Source organism: Culicoides brevitarsis, chromosome 1 (assembly GCF_036172545.1).
Source record: "Culicoides brevitarsis isolate CSIRO-B50_1 chromosome 1, AGI_CSIRO_Cbre_v1, whole genome shotgun sequence".
In the NCBI taxonomy this organism is placed as follows: domain Eukaryota; kingdom Metazoa; phylum Arthropoda; class Insecta; order Diptera; family Ceratopogonidae; genus Culicoides; species Culicoides brevitarsis.
In genome coordinates, this window is record NC_087085.1 from 8,655,170 (window position 1) to 8,679,875 (window position 24,706).

General features: G+C 25.3%; 2 protein-coding genes across 8 annotated transcripts in view; one reads left to right on the forward strand and one right to left on the reverse strand.

Annotated features, from left to right (window-relative positions):
- Window positions 1-6,076, reverse strand: part of LOC134837974 (patronin) — a 39,478-nt gene extending 33,402 nt beyond the window's left edge. For all 7 annotated transcript variants that reach the window (XM_063853415.1, XM_063853432.1, XM_063853424.1 and 4 more), the window contains exon 1: window positions 5,592-6,076. In XM_063853415.1, coding sequence (XP_063709485.1) covers window positions 5,592-5,615 — 24 coding nt within the window. In that variant the 5' untranslated portion in view covers window positions 5,616-6,076. The remainder of the gene's footprint in view (window positions 1-5,591) is intronic.
- Window positions 6,077-7,523: 1,447 nt separating this feature from the next.
- The window catches only part of LOC134828073 (heterogeneous nuclear ribonucleoprotein L), a 110,703-nt gene continuing 93,520 nt past the window's right edge, over window positions 7,524-24,706 (forward strand). The window contains exon 1 of the mRNA XM_063841026.1: window positions 7,524-8,167. Within this exon, the coding sequence (XP_063697096.1) occupies window positions 8,063-8,167 (105 nt within the window). The 5' untranslated portion in view covers window positions 7,524-8,062. The remainder of the gene's footprint in view (window positions 8,168-24,706) is intronic.

A 24,706-nucleotide genomic window follows, 5' to 3' on the forward strand; every position in this document is an offset into this window, starting at 1 on the left:
AAATATTAATTTTAAAATATATTTTTTTTATTTTTTTTACGTTATTTTAAATTAATTATTTAAAAAAAATTTTAATTAAAAATTAATTTAAAAAATAAATTAATAAAAATTAATTATTTAAAATTTAAATTATTTTTTAATTTATCGCGTTAATTAATAAAATATTTTTTTAAAATTTTTTTTAAAAAATTATTAGAAGTAATTTTAAAAAAATATTTTTGTATATTTGATTTTATTTAAAAAATATTTCAAAATATTTTAAATATATTTTTCAAATAAAAAATAACAAAAAAAAGGTAAAAATTGTTAAAAAATATAAAATTTAAATAAGAAATAATTTTTTAAAATAAATAAATTTTGATTCGATTTTTATTTTTATAAATTAATTTAATGAATTTTAAGTAAAGAAAATTAATTCATTTTAAATAAATTTTAATATAAAAAAAAAAATTTGTTTGTTTTTAAAAATTGATAAAAAAATCAAATTAAAATTTGATAATTTTTTTTTATTAAATTATTAAATTTTATTATAAATTAAATTTTTAAAATTAATTAATTTTAATAAAAAAAATTTAAATAATTTTTAAATATTTACAAAAAATTAAATTATTTATATGTATTTTTATTTGTTTGAAAATAATTTATTTTTGAAATATGTATTATTATTTAAAAATTATATTAAAAAAATTTTTTTTTGCGAAAACAAAGAAATTTTCTCGTAAAATCGCACCTAAAGCAAGTAATGCGCCTTTAATGCTGTTAGCGAGTAATATTTTTATTGTTTCGCGCGTTCATGGATGGAAATTTATTGCCTTATTATTTATGTTGGCATCTTAATTAGCAACGAATCATCGACGAATTGTTCGGTCAGTAGGTAGATCGTGTTCGAAGCTGCTTCGCAATGCTTTTCTTGTCCTACTTTTGTTTGTTTCTTTTCACAACACAACTCTAACTACACAAATTATCATCAACTTCTTTCAATTAGCATTCATTTTCCATCATTACTCATAAATTTCGAATTCTTGAGAACAAATTTAAAATGTTGCAATTCCAAAATTAGATTTGCGATGCGCAGTGCATGTCAACGAAAAAAAACAGAATGCGAACGACAATCATGACACAAATACTCGCTCTATCATCAACGAATCTTCGATTGTGTCTAAATTTATACCAAGATTTTTTTTTCTGTACTTTATGACGAGATGATGAGGCTTAATCGATTTATGGTTCATTGCTACAATTTTCATGCTCCGCTCGTGTATTCAGATTGCAAAAAAAAATGATCATTACCTATTTACTCAATAGACCACAATTAATAGACCTAACCTAAGATTTTATTTTTTTTTTCGTTCAAAAACTTGTTGAATCGAAATGCGATCCGATGCAACTGATGGCGGGCCTGCATTTCAACACTAACTTTGTAGCGATTTATTTTAATGAATGTTGAAAGGTTTTTAAGACGATCAGTCAGTTGTGCAAAAACAAAGTATGCCAACTATCGATTTCAATTGTCGTCGCACTGAAATTAATAATAATCGAAAGTGTTGCGACGACTGACTGAACGAAAAAGTTGCAAACTTAGAAATTTATGTAAAACTGGTTCAAATTTTTAGAGTCAACAGAGATTTTCATTTTCAAGTCGAAATGAGATATTTTTGCTGTTGTGTTACGATATTTCAATGCAATGTGCGAGTTTATCAATTTTTCATGTTTTATTTTTGTTAAATGTTGTTAATGAAGAGAGAAAATAGAAAGTTTTTTCTTCTTCATTTAATTTTTGCGTTAAAAGTTTACCTATTTTACGGAGAGTTTTCTCGTTGGTCAATATTTGGCAAGGAAATTGGTTCATTTGGTAGACAAGAAGGAGACTTTTATTGAATGACTTATCAATTTTATTTGAATATTGATCAGTTTTTAAAATAAAAATCATTTATTTTTTTTTAAATATTTAAAATAAATTTAATTTTTTTTTTTAAATATTTAAAATAAATTTAATTTTTTTTTAAATATTTAAAATAAATTTAAAAAAATTTTTTTAATATTTTTTTAATAAAAATTTATTTTTAAATTTTTAATTAATTATTTTTTTTATTTAATTTTTTATTAATTTATTTTTTTTTAAACATATTTTTTAATAGTTTTTTTCAAAAAAATAAATAATAATAAAATAAAAAAAAAACAAATAAAATAAAATATTTAAAAAAATTAAAAAAAAAAAATCGAGTGAATTCGAAAATATCAATTATTTTTTTTAATTAAATAAATAATTAATAAATTTTTTTTTTAATAATTTAATAATAAATAAATTAATAAAAAATTAAATTAAATAAATTTCAAAAGTTATTTTATTGAAAATTTATTCTTATTTATATTTTTTAACTTTAATCCTAAATAAAAAATTGTTAAAAATGAAAAATTTAAAACTTTTTAAACATTACATTAGTGAAGTGAATGCATTAGATTTAATTTTGAGATAAAAATATTGCCTTCCTGATGTCAAAAAATTTTTCAACTTTTCAAGGTCGATTTTGAATTTAGCAAAAAAAAAATTAAATTTTATTTCATATTTTTATGAAAACAAGATGATTCATAAGAAAAATTCAATATTTTACGGCAACTGATTTTTCCTCTTTTTTTTTTCCTTTAAAAATTATTTCTTCCAAGAAATTTTCGCAAAAATCGATGACCTTGATTTACAATTTCCGTCGAAAATGATTCACATTTCTTCACATATGACGTCAAATTGGCAAATAAACTCTTATCTCTCTCTTAGATTATGCGAAAAATAAATTTAACAATCGACAATTAATTGAACGGCGCATGCAAAGCTTTAACAAACGACATTTTTTCGATTTTTGTTAAAAGTTCATAAATTTTTATTTAATCGAAAGTGTCAGATAAGACGACTCCTCAAATATTTGCCGAGCGTGACTTTGTTCAATATAACATTCGACTGTTGACACTATCCGTCGCGAGAGGGTTACCCGACGTAATTTCTTCAACAAAAAAAATAACATAAAAAAAAACATCTGATCGCGACAAAGTTACTTCCCTTTTGAATTAAATTTCATTAAAGACATTTTCGGTTCAAATATAGAAGAAGAAGGTAATCGACGACGTACATGAGACACGAAAAAAAAATATTTCAAGCAGATGTACGCCAAGTAGAGTGTGCTTCAAAGACAAAAATAAACAACAGAATTGGCTTTAACACGTCTAAAAAACGAAATAACTGATAAATTATTATTATTATTGCCGTTGTTGTGTCTTTAACTGGTTGCAAATCTATTAGTGTGCGGCGATTAGTGTTTGAGACACAGAGTGTTATATTAAGTAATTGACAACTTTATAAAAATTACGTCATTTTGTGTGTTGTGTGATTCTATTTCGTTTTTTTAGACGCGCCGAGGTGATATTTGTTCATGTTATTAGCGATTGTTGTGTGTTGTGTCGTGAATGAATAGATGGAAGAGAGTGCGAAAGGCAGAAAATTAAAAATTTAGCATGTTTTGCTGCCGTTATGGGAGAGACGTGCTAATAATGATGAACTGAGTTCCCCAAAGATGGTTATCAGCTGAAGGAGAGGAGGAGTAATTACGAGTAGTGAAGGTCAGCGAAGACAAGGTCTTGGCGTTAATGATAATATATTTTTAGCCAAAAATTAGAAGAAATTAACATAAAATATTATTCAATGTAAATTTAAAAAAAAAATATTTTTGAATTATTTTAAATAATTTTATTTATTAAATAAAACAAATTAATATTGATTTAAGAATTTTTAATAAAATTAATAATTTCAATATTATTTATTTAATAAATTTAATTTTTTAAATTATAAATTATATTATTTAAAAATATTTTTGGGTTTAAAGTTTTTAATTTTTAAAAATAATTTTTTACCAAATAAATTAATTAAATAAAAAAATTATATAAAAACATTAAATAATATTAAATTTAAAAAAATATTTAAATTAGTTCTAAATTAATTAAAAAATATTTTTTTTTATTATTTAATTAATTATTTTTTTAAAAAAATGTTAAATAATATCAAATTTTTATTTTTTTTCAAATTCGTCCAAAATACCATAAAATGGTTAATTTTTAAGCCATCAATTTTTTATTTAAAAATTAATGAATAATAATTTTTAGAATTAATATTTTCTTTAAATTAAGTTCAATTATTTTTTTTAATAATTGCTCAATAAATAATTCTTTTTTAATAATTTTTAACTTTTTTATTAATTTTTATTTTTTTAATTTTTAATAATTTTGTAAATAACTTTTTAATAAATAATTTTTTTAATTAAGTAGTTATTTTTGTTTTTTTTTTTATTTTATGCTAATTTTAATTATTTTCTCTATTTTTATTATTTGGTTAATTTTTCTTTTAAAAAATCTTTTGAATGTCTTCAATAAATTTTTAATTTTTAGACAATTTTTATCATTAATTTTAATTTAAAATATTTTTGAGTCAAACTTTTAAATTTTATTCTCATTAAATTTGCTCAGTTTTCATATTAAAAGATATTTTTTTAAAAATTATTTCAAATTTTTTTTTTAAATTTAAAAAAAATAAAAATTCATTTTTTAAGATAATTATTATTTATCACTTCGAAGAAAAGTCAACAAATCATTCACGTCGCCAAAAAATCCTTCACCCGTTTTTTTCGCAACCCAAAATCATGCAAAAATCCATCCTTGACGTCCTTTTGGTACAAGTCTCGTGTTTCAAAAGCATTAAAAACAAACAAAACCTCCCAAAAACAAACGAAAGTGACATCAAATTCCATTACTTTACAACTGTTTGTATATTTTTTCATTCTTTTCCACAGAAAAAAAAAATTGTCATAAAAAATCACGACAACTCACACACAAAAATTCGTAGTAACCAACTAACGAGCCACTAACGAGGGAGAATTCATTCGCGTTTGTTTTATTACATTAGCAAAATGTGGCGATTTATCGCAGTGGACAGGTAATCACCGCACGAAATTGACTTGCAACGACAGATGAGCTCATTCTGGCCTTAATTTTGCCATTTGTGTGACTTTTGCAATCAATTCCGTATTAAAAATGAAAAAAAAAATCGAATCTGGAAATAATCTCAACGAGTGATAAGTTAGTAGGTGTCAAAGCGTTCGAAACAAAAAAAAAATGTTGAATGACAACAATCAGCCATAAATACCGTAAAAATCGGTTGTAGGTTGAACATTCGAGAAAAACGGAGCTCAGCTGGGCTTTGGAGTCGTATTTCCAAGTCGACATGGAAATTCTTATAAGAAGCACGGAATTATTTCACGCGTACTGAGATCATCCGAAAAAAGTTGAATCCATTTTTGTGTTTTATTGAAATATTTCTTCTTCATGTGTTTCTTCTTCGTCATCTGAACGTATGAGAGCAAAATTATTTGTGTAGGACACACCACACCAGCCAGCAATAAAAACAACAACAACTACAATGAATGAAACGATGACGAATGAAAGCGCTATAAATGTAGTTGTTTGTGTGTGCGAGTCGAGTCATATCATGCATATGTATGAATTTTTATGAAATGGGTGAAAATTTTACTTTTTCGGAAAAAAAAACTTACAAATACTGCGTCTTGTGTATCCATTATCCGGTTAATTGTGTATCCAAAATAATCCGTAAAAAAGAGAGTTTCTTGTGATTTGTTGCTTTTACAGAATTTTCTTCAAACACTTAAATCGCATAATGAGACATTTTCTCTTTTTTTTATTTTTTTTTCTTCAACACTTTTTTGTTTATTTCCTTTTGAATTGATTTTTTCTTTGAATTTTTTCGGAACTGTGTTGGTTGGATTGCGAATTAAATTTATATCTACTATATATATTTATTTGAAGAAGATGATGAGAGAGAAAAAAAATAAGAGCAGCACACAAAATTTTTTAAACACTTATTTTCTCGTAAATTAGCACATTAAAACCATTCCTTTTGTGGTTTATCAAAAATTAGACATCTAAACACTATTTTAATCAGCAATTAAAGCATTTTTCGCTACAAAATCCGTACAAATTACAAGTTTTTTATTGGGAATTTTAAAATCCAGTCCGTCACAGTGAATCTTTACAACAAAACACTACTCCTCGCAACATCGCCTGTTATAATCGCGAGTCGGCTGAAAGTGATACTGTTATACAGTGAGTACCCGTAACGGCCACTACGAATGCAGATGGCGCTGTTTTAGTTCCCGTAACGTTCACTACGAATGCAGATGGCGCTATTTTATCACTTTCATTCGTCTCAATTGATTTTTTGATGATTTTTGAGGTTTTAATTAAAAATTTAGGCTTTTTGAGAGTTTTTTGAAGCTAAATTTAATTTAAAATTATTTCTAAATAAATAGATTGAAGATTTAAATTTTTTCTATGGATATTTTAGAGCAAAATGTTTAAAATTTTATTTTATTTTAATTGAAATTTTCTTATTTTATTAATTTAATAAATAAAAATTTAATTTTAATTCTTTATTTAAAATTTCCTTCTAATTTTCTAATTTTTTAAAATTAATAATTCATTTAAATTTCTTTTTTTTTATTTTTTTAAATTTTGGATCCAAATAGCTTTTAAAGATATTAGTGAAAAAAATTTTTTTTTTTTTCAATTTTTGGATCTTTTTGTAATTTTTTGTACATTTTTAGCTAAAAAAAATTATTAAAAATCCATTTTAAACTAATTTTTAATAATTTAAATTTAAATTAAATAAATTTATTTTTTTATATTTATGAAATAAATATTTAAAAAGTTTTTTAACGAAGGTAAAAAATTTTTATTTATAAAATTTAATTCATTTTATTAAATAAAAAATTAAATTTAAAAAAAAAATTAAATTAAGTTTTATTAATTTTTATATCAAAAATTTTAATTTTTCGTAATTTTTACTTCAAAATCAAAAAATTTTATAAAATTTTGAATCCCAAAATTTAACGTATTTGAATCTCTTAAAAAATTTGAATGAATAATTTCTCGTTGGGCTCATTCCAACATCAAATGTAAAGTAGGACAAACCATGGCTGAAACATGAATGACTCAAAATCCAATAAGAATTTCAATTTTATGAAAGAAAGTACCCCAATTTACTTTAAAATCTTAAAATTCCTTAATAATCCTACCAAAAAATTCTAATTTTAAACAAAATTCTGAGATTTTTCATTCAACAATCTTTATTTAAAAATCGGCGAGTTGCTGTTCAATTATCGACTTGTGTACCGTAATTGTCAATGAATATCGTCAAAAAATCAATGTTCATGCGATGTTGCCATCAGGCACGGATTCAGGGAATTTTCCTTAAAAAATTTGACATAAAATTCAATGAAAATTCGATTTTTTATAAAATTTTATGTAAAAATTTAATTTTTTAAAAGAAATTTTTTAAATAATTTTTTTTAAGAAAAATTCACTGAATCCGTTCCTGTTGCTGCCGTGAATGAAGACATGCGTAGATTACCGTTCACATACATTCAGTGCTAAGCAGTCTTTCATAAACACTGGTTTTATGTGTAAATTTCCTCACTCAAGCAGTGATCAGACACAAAATAAGTAACAATAAAAAAATATTATACCAAAATATTTATCTGTTTTTATTGTTCACACAAATAAAGAATTAAGAATCAAGAGTGAGTGAGCTGCAGCGAGGCACAGATATTCGGAGGAAATTTATTATAAATCGGTCGTTCGAACGCGAGTGACTTCCTTTCTCTCCTGTTTTTTCAAAATAACACAAAAAAAAAAAAAATAAAAAAAAAATATCTAAATATTTATCAAAGAAAAGAAAATAAGGCTAATGTAATGTAAAAGGAAATCTAAATAATTAAAAATACAACAGAGAATCAAACTGCAACAATCAGAATAAAAATAAAATAAATAAATAGTGAAATAATATTTATCAAAAAAATATATTATTGAGTGTGTTTTCATCCTTCATAGTAAATAAAATAAAAAAAAAATCATAAAAAAATAAAAAAAAATCAACAAAGGAAAAATTCCTCCCACAAAAAAAAAATAAATAAATCATTAAAAATAATTTCCCGAAAAATTAAACACAATGATGGCCGGTAATTATGCCAATAATTTATCTGCCGAACCAACGTCGAAACGTCTTTGTATCCAGAATCAACAAGAATCTGGAGACCCATCGTCAATGAATCGGGTAAGTGTTTAGCTTTAATTGTTCTTCGTCTATTTCTTGTTCTTCTTCGATGTAAAAGCCGCTGTCTCTTCAAAAAAAAACTTCTCTCTCTCACTCGTGTACTATTTACAACAACAACAACAACAACACGCCAAGGAATGTACGTTGATTGATTTTTCGGCTATACGACGTCGCGCTACTATTTTGTGTATTTGTTGCGTCGGTATGTGTGTTGAATGAATGAAATAATAAAGAGACTCGAGTTATGTGCCAGTGGAAAATATGGGGGGAAAATGTAGGAAAAAAAAAATTTGACACACATATACAAGCAAAAGAAAAGAAAAGTAGGAAAGCAAGTGCCTGTTTGTTTGCCAAAGTAAAAAGAAAAAGAAACGCATTCGCTCGACTTGACACACGCAACGAAGGGATGTTTTGATAACATTAACAAGGCTTGCTTGTTTACGCGCGGCAACCAAGAAAAAAAATAAAAAAAAAGTTTCTGATTATCTGTCCCTCCTTTAGAACCCATTCCAATAAATAAATCGTTTATCACTAATTTATCTATGTTTTTATTTTTTTTTTCTTAATTATCAAATCAATTAGTTTGGTTAATTATGACGGTTAGAGAAAATTTCGTGGGGAAATTTATTTTTATTTATGGAAACCTCAATTTCTGTCGTCGTTCGTCATTTTTCGTGTAAAAGTAAAAGTCAAATTTAAAAAAAAAAATAAATTGTGATGGATCAAAGAGACAAACAAATATGTGTAAATGTGTGAGTTACTAAAAGTATATAAATTGAAATTATTTTTTTTGTGCGAAAATTTGTTATTTTTTTTTTGAAGGTAGACTCATGAATAAATTGTAAAAGTAAAAAAAAGAATGTGAGCTCGATGTTTTTGTAATAATAAAAATATTTAAAAGTGCCAGGTGTATCATCATCTTTGTCAAGGGAAATGTTAATTAGTTTCACGGGATAGTAATTATTTTTTTTTTTACGAAAAAGATTGGTTTTATGAAAGTTCTGTTTGAAGTTTGTTAGAGATAACAATCGAAAAATGTATGAAAAAATATTTCAGAGGTGTAGAAAATTTTTTATGTGAAAAATTACGAATAAAGTGTATTTTTTGATTGGCTTTTGAAAAAATAAATTTATTTAAATTAAATAATAAATTATTTATTTAAAATAAGAAAAATATTATTTTGATTAATTTGTTTTATTCAGAAAATAAATATAGTTTATTAAATTTTTTTTTATAAATAAATATTTTTTTTCAAATTAAAAATTAAAAAATAATAAAAAAAATAAAAAAAAAATAAATTCATAAATTAACATTGATTAAATATTTTATTAAATTATTTAATTTTTTTTCTTTTTAATTTATTAAAATTTCGATTAAAAATTTTGAAATAATTTACTTAAATTAATATAAAATAAATTAAAATAAATTAATTTATTTTAAAAATAAAATGAAATTGAATCGTTTTTGCTAATTTTGACAAAAATTAGTTTAAAATGTGTAAAGAATAAAAAAAAATATTTTGATTTATTTATTTTAATCAAAAAAAAAAAAAAATAAAAAAAAAAATATTTACAAAAAAAATTGAAATTTTTAAAATAAATTTTTAAATAAATAAAAATGTGTTTATGAATAAAAAAACTTAATTTTTTTTAAAATAAAAAAAAAATAAAATAAAATAAAATAAAAAAAAATAATAATAAAATAAATTATTAAAAATATTATTTAAAGATTTAATTATATAAAAAAAATTATTAAAAAAATAAATAATTAAAACTAAAAAAAATTAAATTATTTAAAAAAAATTGAAAATATTTAAAATTACACAAAAATAAAAATTAATTAATTAATTGATTAAAATTTTTTATTTAAAATTTAATTCTATTTATTTTATTTTTTATTATTTTAATTATTTTTTTAATTGAATAAAATATTAATTAAAACAGAATAAAAAATTAAACAAAATTTTACTTTTAAAATAAGCCTTTGATCAATTTTGTGCCTTTTTGGTCAAAAAATACGTCTCTGAAAAATAATTCTCATTCAGAAATTTCTTTTAATCATAATTTATGAGCAAAATTATGATTAAAAACACCGGTCGCTTCCATTTAATTACATGACTCAGTCAGATATCGCTCATCCTCATAAAAAATAACATTTTCTCTCTCACCAACACACATTCGCAAATAAATAACGAACCAAGCGAAAAATCCGCTGGTGGCCCTTTTTCATTTATTCCCAACACATTTTCCGTCGCACATAAAAATATATAAATTCTTATCACTCGCAATAATCTTTCGTCATAGACACACACACACACACTGAAGCGATAGTGATGAAAAATGTGCGAGATTTCCTCCTTTCGCTAATTTACTTTCTTCTGCGAAAGAAACGTTACGCACTACAAGTAGAACATAATGATGAACATTTAGAAGACTTTTAGAATCCAAAAGTGTTTTTATGCCTATATCTTAGAAAACACACATTTTGATGAGTAAGATAGGGAAATCTTGGCAACGTATCAAGCTATTTTTTTTGTGTCTGTTTAATGTGTGAGACACACAGAGAGGAACAACGTCGACGTTGTCTTGACTGTTAGACAAGAGGCAAATAAACACAAGAAAAAAAATGTTTCGATAGGAATGACAAAAAAAAATGTTTTTTTACATGAGACGCGTCGAACGAACAATACAAGTCACTTTTTTTTACACACGCACATTTTTTGCGGCATTCTATGTAAATGCGAAAAAACGCGATAGAACATATTTGACGAGAGATATAAAAATAAACATATTTATTAGATTGTTTCGCGCGGCACGGTGCGTCACGAGTTCCAACATTTTTTTTTCTGTAATTATCTACTAAGCTTGGATTTCGAATCGATTTTAATAGTTGGAAGAAGACTCATAAAGATAAAAAATGGAAGAGGGAACGGCGAAAAAAAAGGGAAGAAAATTGAAAAGCACTTTTCTTATCTCGCAGCCGCAACATCAACTACAACTCGACAACTTGCATTTTTTCTTCTGTTATTTTTCTTTTATTATTTTTTTTTCTTTCGCTCTCGTTTGATATTTGCGCCGAACGACCGGTTTCAAACAGTAGTTAAGTAAGTAGTCTGACAGCAAAATGATTATCGTACTTGACTTGGTAGCGTGGTGTCTTTTGGTTTTTCGTTTTTTTTTTCTTGCGATATCTCTTTCTCTCGTTTTGTTTCGTCGCGATAATGATCTCTGGCGGATCGACACGAAGCCATTTTATTTTCTGTTTGAGAAAATTGAAAAAAAAAGTTGTTGACAGAGGAAAGTCCAAAGATAGTATCGCATTCGGATTTTTAAAGTAAATGACGTAACCCAGTGCATATTTTGAATTTTTTGTCCCATTGGATAGTTGAAGTTATCTTCCAGCTATATCTTTAAATTTCATTTTAATGGATGTCATGAATTTTTGACCCATTGTACATTCAAAAATTTTCATCATAGCATCATTTTGAAATTTTGACCCAATGCACATTTTAAATTTTTACCCGATGCACATTTAAAATTTTTACCCAATGCACATTTTAAATTTTTACCCAATGCACATTTTAAATTTTTATCTCAGTGCACAATTTAAGTTTTACTTTTAATATTTTAAACCCAATGCACATTTTAAAATGGTTAATTTCAAATTTTTCGCCCAATGTGAAATTTCAATGGTTTTTTAGCCCTGTGTATATTTTTAATTTTTTCCTATTACACAATTTAAAAATTTTTCATTAAGTCTTCCGGTTTTTTTTCAAAAATATTAACATTAAATTTTTTAAAAAGTACAAATTTAAATTATTGGCCCATTGTGAAATTTTAAGAACTTTGTGTCCAATGCATATTCGAAAAATTTTCCCATTGCACAATTCAAAATTTCTTTAATGCATATTTTGAATTTATTTTTTTTTTTTTTTAAATAAAATCCCAATGCATAATTTGCTTGAGTTATAATTAAAAATTTTTAGCCCAGTGTACATTTTAAAAAAATCCAATCAAGTAAATTTTTTAAAATTTTCATAAAAATTTATAGAAAATTATTGAAAATGCGGTCAATCGAATGCAATTTATCTTCGCCTTGAACAAAAATTATGACAATTTCGAGGAAAATCCGACACAGAGATAAAATCACGTAGCGAACGTAACTGATAACAATCTTGTCAATTTTCTCTGTGTACAAATTGAACATTCCGATAAAATTAACTGCAAAAATCAACAGACATTAGCACTCACTTCACTTCAATTAAGCATTTATGTTGTTTGTTAGTATTTATTTTTATTTTATAAAACATATTGAACGACATTGTTTTAAACTGAATTCAAGTACAAATGACGAGAGACATGATTTTACGTTCACCACTCACATTTTATCGTTTATCAATATCTCTCGTTATATATGTGATTGTTACGTTTCTCAGGCAGCAGTCGTTCAGTTGCTGGTTGGTTTGTTGCAGAATGATTATTATTATTATAAAAGGAGAAAAAAATTGTATCAAGTGAACAATCGAAGAGATTGTATAACGTTCGTCGTCGTCGTCATTCATCGCTCGACATTCTATTCAGTACTCGAGGCAGACCATGCTATGCCACGCTTAACTCAAGGTAATATAATAGTTGGTTCATGATGCTCATCATCATCATCACATCAGCGTCAAACCATAAATATATAGAACGAAGTTTGCTATCACGAGACGACGACGACGACGACGATGCAATGCGAGAAGAGAGAAACTGTTCAATGTTAACTCTATTGTTGGTACTTTATGCGAGGAGTATACCACAAATTGCTACTTAGATTAGACCACGGAGTGTAATGCAATTATTATATAGGATACCAAGGTATTGTCTGGTTGCTAGATGATGGAAAAAAAATTGAAGAAAGGGGTTTCTTGTGTGGGTGAAATGAAGAAAAATCACGCAAAAGAGTAGTTTGAAAGCTATTTCGATGATTAGTTGTCCGTAAAGATATTTCGAGAATATGAATCACTTGAAAAAAGGTTCACTTTTGAGTGTGTTGTCAAGCAATTATTCCATTTAAGATGCTTCAAGCGATTTTGATTGATAAAAAAATTCAAGAAAAATGATTGGTTCGTTCTTGGAAGGACTTTCAATTTTTTTTGTAGATGAAAAGTTAAATAAAAAAAATTCATGGAATTTTTTTGCTAAACGAAAAAGATATCAAAATAGATCTAAGAGTTTCTATTTAAAGAAAAAATAAATCTAATAAAAAATGTAAATTAAGTTACATTCGTAGAAACGAATTTTTAAAAAAAAATTTAGAAAATTCGGAAAAAATCATGGAAAATCGTAAAAAAATAAATCTTAAAATTTTCATAGAAATCGTTTTAAAAAAAAAAAATGGAATTTTTTTTTATTAAAATTATAGAAAAAATCATAGAAGTACTTTTTTAAGAAAAAAAATAAAATAAAATAAAATTTATGGAAAATATAGAAGAATATTTCTTTTTAATTTTTTTTTAAAAAATATTTTTATGATTTTTTAAATTTCATAAATTTTTTTTTCATATTTTATTAATTTTAATAAAAAAAAAAATTAATAAAGAATAAACAAAAACAAAATATTTAATTTTAGAATTAATTTAATTTTTTTTTTTTTTTTAATATTTTATTAATTTTTATTTAAAAAAAAAATTTATAAAAAATATTTTTAAAAAAAAAAATTTAGCCCAAAAATTTTAAATTAAATTAATTTTTTTAAATAATTTAATTTTAATTAAATTAAATTTAAATTAAAAATTTTTATTTAATTAATTTATTTTAAAAAAGATTATTTAAAAAAATTTTTAAAATTTTTTAAATTTTCTTTCGATTTTTTATAAATTTTCTGAGTTTTCCGAATTTTCCATTAAATTTTTTGAATTTTTCATGATTTTTCAAAATTTTTCGAAAAAATTAAATTCGTGAAAAAAATTGTTCTTTACCTATTATTGACTTTGTTCAACTTCGTGACCTTTTACCATGTCACTTTTTGATGCTTCCTACTCCGCCTTCTCCCAAAAAGTCGCGTCTAATAAACCCTTTTTCACACACACAGACACACGCAAAGTAATCGTATCTGTCTCACTTGATTTATCTTCGCATGTAATTAGAATGAAATAATAATGAGACACGACCATCATTTTACATGCTAACTACTCATCATTTTGCCAGAGAGAAAACGTCATCATTCACGGATGGCCAAAGATGCGGATGAAAAACGGAACGCAGAACATTAATAATGATAGATTTACTCCGGTTGGCAGTTACAATAATCATAATTGGAATGGCACATAAGACGTTACATGCCCTATCATTATACTTTATGGCTCTGATATAAATGCGTATTAAACTTCGTCGGAATAACGAGAAAAAAATTGTTGAACAAGTGTAACAGGAATATTTGTACATTTATGGTCATCCAATGTTGAGGTGAATGTCTTCTTCTTCTTCATGGAACGTTCTATTGATTTTCAATTCTTGGAGAGAAATTTTTATTTTACCTTTTTTTATTATTATTTTTATATTTAAATAAAATAACTTTCGGGTTGAATCACATTCAGGTTGACCTACATTACAATGTTTGTTTAGGAAACAAAATACAGCAGCACGTTCCTCTGGATATTCAATCACTTTACTTCGTTACACGTGCTCCGTTCTTCATCCTTCCATAATGATAATAATAATAGTTTAATGGAATGTTTTTGTTTGTTAAATGAGTTTTCACTGTAAAATATCAAGTTACTCTCATCTCTCGAAGTTATAATGTTTCAATTTTGACGCTTGGCATGGAATTCAGAGATTAAGTTATTTATTGTTATTGATGTGAAAATGATGATTTTTGACGCTATACTTACGTGCATGTTTCTAATTAAAGTGCTGTTAAATTTTATTGATTTTTAAGAATTTTGTTTTTGAGACATCCAAGAGACATCTGAATTCGATAAAAAAATTTAATTAAAATTAGTTGACAAAAAATAAATATTAAATTTCGTTATTTTTATTTCATTTTAATAATTAAATTAATATGTTGAAATTTAAATTTTTTAAAAGATTTTTTAATATTTAAGTTGATAAATTTTTCATACGAATTTTAAAATTTTTATCAATCAATTTAAGATTAAAAAAGTAAAATATTAAAAAAAAATTGAATTAAAATAAATAATATTTTTTACAAGAAATTAATTTTTGTTGAATTAAAGGTCTTAAAAATTTTAATTTATTAGAATACTTTTTATTTAATAAATTATTATTATTTATTAATTATTTTAAGAATTATTACAATTTTTTATCAATTAATATAAGACAAAAAATTATAAAAAATTTCATAAAAATTAAAAAAAAAAAAAATAAAAATAAAATGAAAATAATTTTTTTATGTAAAAAAAAGTCTTAATTTTTTTATTTAATTAATTGTTATTATTTATTGATTTTGAATTAATTTTTAAAAAATTAAATTATTTTTTTTGTTAAATAAGTAAATAAATTATAATTAATTTTATTTAAATTTTTAATTTTTAATTAAAAAAAATTAATTTAAATTAAATATTTTTTTAATTATAATTTTTAAAAATTAAATTTTTAATTATAATTTTTAAGTTTAAAACCTTTTAATGTTTTGCCAAAATAATATATTTTAAATAATTTTTCAATTATTTCAAAAATAAAAAAAAAATATTATAAAAATTAAAATATTTTTAAAAAAATAATAAAAATTATTAAAATAAATAAAATTATTTTTTTTTATTTTTATTATTATTATTTAATTATTAACATTTGATAATATTTTAAATTTATTTTTATTTAATTTTTTATTTAAATTTATATACATAAAAAATTATTAAATTTATAGAATAAATATTTTTTTTAACATTAAAAATTAATATTAAATAAAAAAAAAATTCAAGGCTGAAAAAACTATTCTCGTCACATCTCTCAAACTTTTAATAAAGGCATAAAACGATTACTTTCATGTCTTTTTTTGATGAAGTTCTTTTACAAAGTAACGAAAAAATTCCAAAACATGCAAGAAAACAGTAACAGAAACAAAAAAAAAACTTTATCGATAAAAATACAAAAATATAAAAAAAGCCTGATTGTTCCTTCTGTTTATTTACATTTATTTTTATTTATGTGTTTATACTTGTTCCTAAGCAATGCAAGTAAATAAAATGTAAAACGATCGTATAAATAATTCGTTATGTATATTGTAAAAAAAAAATATAAAATAAAAATAATTAACTTTCCCCATTTTATTATATTACACAACTCCAACTCCGTGTACGAAACGCAACGACACGACCAAAGTTGTTTATAGGTATTCACGGATGTATTCTCGTGAGTGCTGATATTACGACAAAAAAAAATTTAATCGAATCGCTGAGTTACAGATCGAATAAAAGTAACGATTTCAAATAAATGCCATTATTATAGTATTAGGCACCTACCTTAACAACGAAGAAGAAGGCAAAAAAAGTACTTGCCTTTGGAGAGTCTTCGACGCTTATGTACTTGCCTGTGTACATGAGAATCACTTATTTACCTGTTACTTGTGTGTGCGAGCCCAGTTTGTTTATGTCTTGAACAAAATAAATACATCCGCATGATATGTTCAATCGTAGACGATGCTTGTTGTGTAATTTAAATATTAAAATAATACAAAAAACAATATCATCATTACGGGACTACATTCGAGGTACTACATAAAAAAGTTGTTAAATTGTATATTTTTCGTTTTTTTTTTTACCTACAGCAACGTATGTAAACAATGTATGCCCAACTCATCCAATTATGTGAATTCCTTTACTTTGCCAAGCCGCTATAAAGGGAAAAAAAATTTTTTTTTTTGATGAAATTTTGACTCGCAAAGGATTCAATTTTTTTTCGGGGTAACACGAATGATGAATATTAAAACCGAAATGACGAAAAATTTGCATGTTAATTAACTTTACTGCCTGTGACCCAAATCCAGTGTTCGAACTCAATGGTTCCCATACTTCGTTAGCAAATTATTGATCGTCACTTATTAAAAATTTATAGACAAAAGTTTTGAAATCAAAATCTTTTTCTCACATAAATCTTCGGTCTTTTGCTCTTCTACTCGGTTTACACTTTTTTTTTGTTTGTTAGTTTGTTAGGCGGATGATATAGGAGATGCGAGACGATATACGAGAAATTTATCGTAAATAAAACAAACTTCTGCACTTGTAACGACGAAAAGTGAATTTTAGACAATTTCTAAATTTTCTATAGAACTGCACGAAAGAAGAAAAGACAAAACTAAATTTGGATATTCTATTTTTAAATAATAACCGCCTCTTTACATGAAACAACTTGAACATGACAGAAGTACTCGTTTTTTACGAGGAATTTCATCCATTTGGAACAACAACAATGGTTGAGGAAATTTTCAAGTGAGTGTGTCGTATTTGTTTTAAAACGTCTTTTGTATGATAAATGACGTGCCTGGTTAATGTGTATCTTGCACACGAGACGACATGAAGCATGAGGCATAGCGATTAGGTCAAATGTGTATAATCGGAAATTTAAATGAGAAATTTATTTGAATTGTTATTGGGAGGGAATTTCAAATGGCTAACTGGACAATTTCGAAAAATTTGAGCATTATTTTCGTATTCAGATGTGGAAAAAAAATATTCAGACAATAAAGAGATTTGCAAAGTAGATTAGAGAGTGAGGAACAGATGCAGTACTGTAGAAAATTTGAATAAAATGAAATGATTGGTTCGATTTTTTTAAAGCTTTCAAAGGAAAAGTTGATTTTTTATACGGATGAACGTCAAAATGTGAACTGGGATGAAAAATTTAAAATTAAAAAAAATCAAAAAACTATAAAATTTTTAATAAGAAGTTATAAAAAAACATTTGAAAATGTTAATAAGATCGAAATGATAAATTGTAAACTGGGATCCAAATTCGAAATGTGCATTGGGACAAAAATTTTAAATGTGTATTGGGCTTATAAATTTAGAATTAAAAAATAAAATAAAAATTTGAGTTTTACAATTAAAATGTGCATTAGGACTCTTATTCAAAATATTTATAACGACAAAAATTCAAATAAATGTGCATTGGGCCAAAAGTTTAAAATCCTTTTGAATAAAGAAATTTGAAGCTTTAAAATTACTTTTGACTTAAAACTATTCAAAATGTGTATTGGGATTAAATTTCGAAATGTTCATAAGGACAATAATTAAAATAAATGTGCATTGGGACAAAAATTCAGAATTTCATTGCCTTTAATTATATTAAATTTTGTTGTTTAGTTAAGAATTTGAAAGTATTAAAATTACTTTTGAAAGAAATATCCAAAATTTGCATTGGGATTCGTAATTAAAATTTACATTGGGACAAATACTGAATAAAATGTGCATTGGGGCAAAAGTTTAAAATCCTTTTAAATGGAGAAATTTGAAGTTTGTAAACAACTTTTGACTTAAAATAATTTAAAATGTGCATTGGGATTCAATTTAAAAATGTTAATATGAATAAAAATTCAATAAAATGTGCATTGGGCCAAATTTTTAAAATTAAAAATTTAAAAAAATACAAGAATTAAAACCAAAATGCGATATTGTAATTGAAATTTCTTCAGCAGACAATTGTCTACATTTTTACATATTGTTTACTTCTGCACATGCATGGATATTTTTTCTATTGAGTGACGATGATTAAATATATTCCATTTCCATTTATCGATATGACGACGACAATTTGCATTTAAAGTTTTACAGAACGATGATTGAAATTTTATTTATTTCAAATGAGGAAAGTTGCTTTGCATGTTTAGCTAACAAAAAACTCGAATGAGTGCATTATTTGGATAAGGAAAAAGAAAAATCATCATCTTGCATAATAATAAAGGAAAATTTGACTTGTTAATGGAAGAATCGCGTACATTTGGGGAAAGAGTAACAAGCAAAGAAAAAAAAAACTCGTGGAAAAAATGGTTGCATCACATCAAAAATTTAGTATTCGCTCTTGGCATTTCGCAAAAAAAATAAAAAAATAAAACTTTTTCAGAATTTGATTACTTCTCATCCAATATTCACAAGATAATCTTCAGAATGTTTGTGCATGAAAGTTGGTGCACACACGAGCGCCTGACGTGTGTATGGTTTCGCTGAACAATAAGATGAAAATCTTATTAAGACACATTTTCATGCCGAGAGAAAAAAATTCCTCATATGAGATGGAATGGAAATAATCATATGGACAAAAAAAAAAAAAACTTGAGTTCTCCTCCTCTTGCATAACGACAAACGGCGGATGAAACTGAGCGACGCTGATCCAAAAATACAATGCAATTCAATTCAAGTCACAATCATTTTCCAACTATTCCAACGGCGTAGTTTAATGGCGACGTGAAGAACCAGTTGAAGCACATTTTCGAGAGTAGCGGCTGTAAAAGACGTAAGACAAACAGTATGGCAAACGACACATAACATAACAATTTCGTTATTTCGCTCAGATTTTCTTCTACTTATTTTTTTTTTGATGTTGTTGCACTGGCTGCTACACCTTAAGACTACATTTGTAAAGTGGTAGTTGCTGCTTTTTGCTAATAAAAACAGCACAAGTCTCGAGTAAAATAATAAAAGACGGCTGGTAATGGATTGGAGAAATAAGCAAATGGTAGTGCAAGAGTTTCTTGCTAAATTTTAATTCCAAAATGACTTTTGTTTGATGGAAAGTATCAAGAGAGCGTTGCTGAAAATGTGATGTGAAGGATTATTTTGTACTTATTTTGTCAACGACTTCTAAGAAATTTTTTTTTGTCTCAAGTAGGAGTATTTTAAGCGTTTTTCTCAGAAGAAATACCTTGAAACCATTTTGGATAAACTTTCATTTAATTAAAAAAAAATATATAAAAAAAATTTTGTTAGAATTTTGGTTTTATTTAATATTATAAGCCCAGTGCACATTTTAATTTTTTGTCCCAAAAACATTTTTTTTAAAATTAGGCCCAGTGCATATTTGAAAGTTTTTTCAATGTTAAATCAAAAATTTTCTCTCAATTCGTATTAGAAATTTTTATCCCAGTGAACATTTTAAATTTTTTAGTGCACATTTTCAAATTTTGTCCCAATACACATTTTAAAGTTTTTTTAATTCATATTTTTAATTTTTGCCCATGGCACATTCTTTAATGTTCTGAATTTTTCATTAAAGAAGAATTTAAAATTTTGTCCCAATGCACATTTTAAAGTAGAAATTTTTTCCCAAAAAATTTTTTAATTTATTCTCTTATTTTAAAGTTTTTTATGCACATTTTAAAAATTTTTTTTTAAAAATTTTCAAAAAATTTTAAAAAATTTAAAATTTTCTCATGCCCAATGCATATAAGAATTTAAAATTTTATCCCAATGCACATTTTAGATTTTTTTTCTAAGCAAATTCTAAAATTTTGCCCCAATACACATTTTAAAGTTTTTTAAATTCATATTTTTGGCCCATTGCATATTCAAAAAAAAACTAAGTATTTCTAATAAGAGGAATTTAAAATTTTGCCCCAATGCACATTTTACAAATTAGCAATAATGAAGAGAATTTTTCCAAAGAAACCTTTTCTCGTAAATAATAAAAATCTCTTAAAAGAATCCTTTTTCATGTCGAAAAAGATGATACATCACACGAAAAAAAAATTTCCCATCATTTCGCTTGTAACGCTTAATTCATTATGAGCCTACAAACTCGTCTACTTTTAGGTATCAATCATCAAAAAAATGAGAGAAAAAGACGATCATTTACCCTGCGATGCATCATTAAACAGTTTGATGAAATATATCCATTTACCCTCCTCCTTTGTTTTAGGGCAATTTTGCGCACTTGAGGCTCTAATAAACGTCTACCACGACGAAATCAAGACAAAATCTATTAAATAAAAAAAAATAAAAAGGATGAAAAAGAATTTTTTATATTACTCTACTTAATAAGATACGCCATGACAAATGTGTCTGTGTCTGCATTTATTTACATGAACTTTCCTCAAAATTTGCTTCCATCTTCTTGATGTTGCAAAAGTTGATGATGAAGACAAAGTAGAAGGAGTTTTATCTAAATGAATAAATAAAACATAAATGACAATTGCTTTTCATTTAACGTCTCCGCGTTCGTTTCAAGTGCGGAATTTGTCATGAAGACAGCAATTCTAAGGTCTTTTGCATCAATTTACAAGTCAAAACGACCATTTTTTCGTGTGATACGCATATTTCCAGAGCATTTATGAGTTACTAACTGTCACTCCGCACTTCCAGTATAGAACGCATTACGTAGGAAGTGCTAATTTTAGTACGACGACAAGTGATTGATTTATCACGATTTTTTTCGGTACATCCATTATGCTAAACAAAAATTGAGCCAACAACAATCAATCAATAACACGCGTTTTTTTTCTTTCGTCAGTGAAAATGTTCCATTTTTCTTACTTACATGAATTTGTGTTTGCTTGCTCGACATCAAGTCGCGTCAGTTGAGTCAGTTTGTTTATCATTTAGATTGAAAAAGTGCTAATTAAATTTCTGTCACACTAACGTCGTTTTTTTTTCGTAAGTTACTGACATGTATCTTAATAGTAGTGTAATAATAAAAATTGTGAAAGAATTTTTTTTTTGTAATTTTTCAATTTTATGTTTACCTAAAATGCAATAAAGGGTCGTGTAATGTACTTTATGACGTTCACAATCGTAAAATTTTAGGAATGAAATAAAAATAAAAAAACGAAATAAGAGCATTAAATGTCAAAATGGGTGATCACGAACCAACGTTGAACGACTTTTAATGGAAATATGGATGTTTTTACGTGATGTTGTCAATTAAATGAGCAAACAAAGACATTTTTAACAGTTTTAAACATGAGCTGAGGTCATTAAGTACATCTTGGATATGATTAAAAATTTTCTCAGGGAAGAGTAATTTATGAGAATTAAGTTAATTAATGTCACAGGTGCCTTGTGATCAATCATTTTGTGAATAATTAAAATTTGTTAATTTTTGACCTATTCATCTCTTGAGCGTCATTCGTGTCAAAATTTGTTACTTTCTTGACGATAAAATGGCAGCACGTGCAATACGTGATGTTATTTAAATTCCAAAAAATCGATTTTTCTGTAAAATTTTCAGTAGGTACTTGACTACAATAAAACTCATTGATACCATCCTTGACCTATGCATTCAGAATATTTAAGAACGTTCTGTCAATTAACGTCTCGTAGTATTTTGTAAATAAATTCTTCAATGGTATTTACATTTTGAAACAACATCATTAGCAATGTTAATCTCTCGTTCTCTCATAATAATAAAATGCGCTGTACTGTTTGTTTTTCTTGGTCAAACACAAACACAGTGCACGGGCTCGCTTGCGTATATGCGAGAAAGTTATATGAAGCGTAAATGTTACTTAGTCAACCGCAGAATTGTTTGTACTAAAAACTGCTCGAGTCCATCAAATTCATCAAAAAAATAATTATTTTTTAAATGTAAACACAACATGTGAATGGTCCATGCAGCATGTTGTATAGATATAAATTTTTAGTGAAGCGTTAATTCGCAAAAATATTTTTTTTTATCATTTTATAATTTTTGCGTTTTCAGTAAAAAATAAAATAAAATAAAAAATGAAATTGTGAATTCTGGTCATGCGTAGCGATGCAGCAGCTCCATATGGATGTAGATATAGACGTGCTTGCGATTTGAAAATGGGTGAGAATTTTTAAAGTTGGAGAGATTCATATTCAGAAAAAAATGTCTTTGCTTTATTCTTTTAGGGTTTTTCAGATAATTTTTAAAATAAATAAATTAATTTTTTTTAAATAAATTCAATCGATTAAGTAAAGATAATTAAATTTCAGTTTCAATTTTGGCAAAATTTTATATGTCAATACTTTCATAATATTACTTTAAGTCTTTCAAAATGTTAAAGATGTGAATTTGAAAAAAAGACATGGGTTCCTTTGACCAAATCTGACTTTTTCATTGGAATGAGTTAACCGGAATACCATAGAATAAAAACCAACTATCTCTTGTTTGATATAATAATATCGACTGTGATGAATCCATCTGTGTAGGTTGATTTTCTGTAGATGGAAAATACAGGTATGTTTAGTTTTTTGATATCCTCAATCCTATGGTTGTCATTTGTACAAGTATTCAGTAATATGGTTGAAGAAAGAATTCATTCGTCAATTCCGTATAATTTTAATGATGTTTTTTTTAAAGTATAATCAGTGTTTGCCGAATCGAGTCTTACTTAATCTAAAAGAGCAATATACGCATTTTGAGCTTGAGTATAGATTGTTTGTTCTAATACTTTTTGTAATATTCTTTTCAGCATCATCCATTTGTTTTCAGTCGTTTTGTGAATCCAAGGCATCAATGTCGAACCATATCGTCTCGCTCTAAAATCTGAAAATAAAAAAATAAGCTTTATTATTATTTTTTTTTATTTAAAAATTTTGATAAAAAATCAATAAATAATTTAGAAAATTTCATTTAAAAAATTCCTAAAAACAAATTTAAATAAAAAATGAGAACCAAAAATTCATAAGCCTGCAATAAAAAAATTTGCTACCCCATCAAAAAACGACAACGTCAATTGCAAGCGAGCGCGCGATCAAATTAAGTTCATTGAATATAAATTAACGGTAAATGCTTGAAAGATTTATTGCTATATTGGCTCGACTCGTAATGGCTGTAGAATTCTTAATTCTGAAACAAAATTGATTCATTTGAAAAATTAGGTCACTTTTTTGCCGTGTATATCCATTTCGACGAAGGTGTTTAACCGTGATAAACCATTTTACTTTCTTCACTTGAACATGTGTTCTCATTAGTTCTCGTAAATCGTTACAACAAATTACATGAAGTATAATGTGTGTAAAGGCGAAAGCATAATCCGGTGTGATGTGATATGTTCAACTCTCCTTTTTTTATTATGAATTTATTGACTCGAAGCAGTGCGATAATGTAATGCAATGTTTCATGCCAAGTCGTGTGTCGTGCTATTATAGTGTGTGAACTTTATTATTATTTATTGCTTCTTTAGATGATTTGGACAGTTTGTGTGGCTATGGATTTAATAGTTTTCTACCTCCGTTACTTTTTTTTCAAGTCATTAAATTTTCCTGATAATAGACATCATCAATTTACCTTTTCCGTTTTCCTTTTTCGACCGTTGATGGCGTCGTAGTTGCTACTGCTACTGGAAATCGTGCGCAAATGAAAATCAATTTATTTCATGTAGTTTACTCGGAAAAGCAATTTGATACATATGCTTCTTGGTTCACGTGATATCTACACACGTAACTATTCCCAAAATATTTGGAGGTGATCGAATTCCAATAGAAATTCATCAAAATAATATATATCAAAGTTTGAAGTGCGAAGGTGTTGGCAACCGAATGATTTTAATGCAATTTGGTTCTTGGAAGGGGCAAAATCTCGACCTACGTTGTTTTGATATTTTTGAAGAAATTTAATGAGAATTTTTTGTACAGAATTTTCTTTC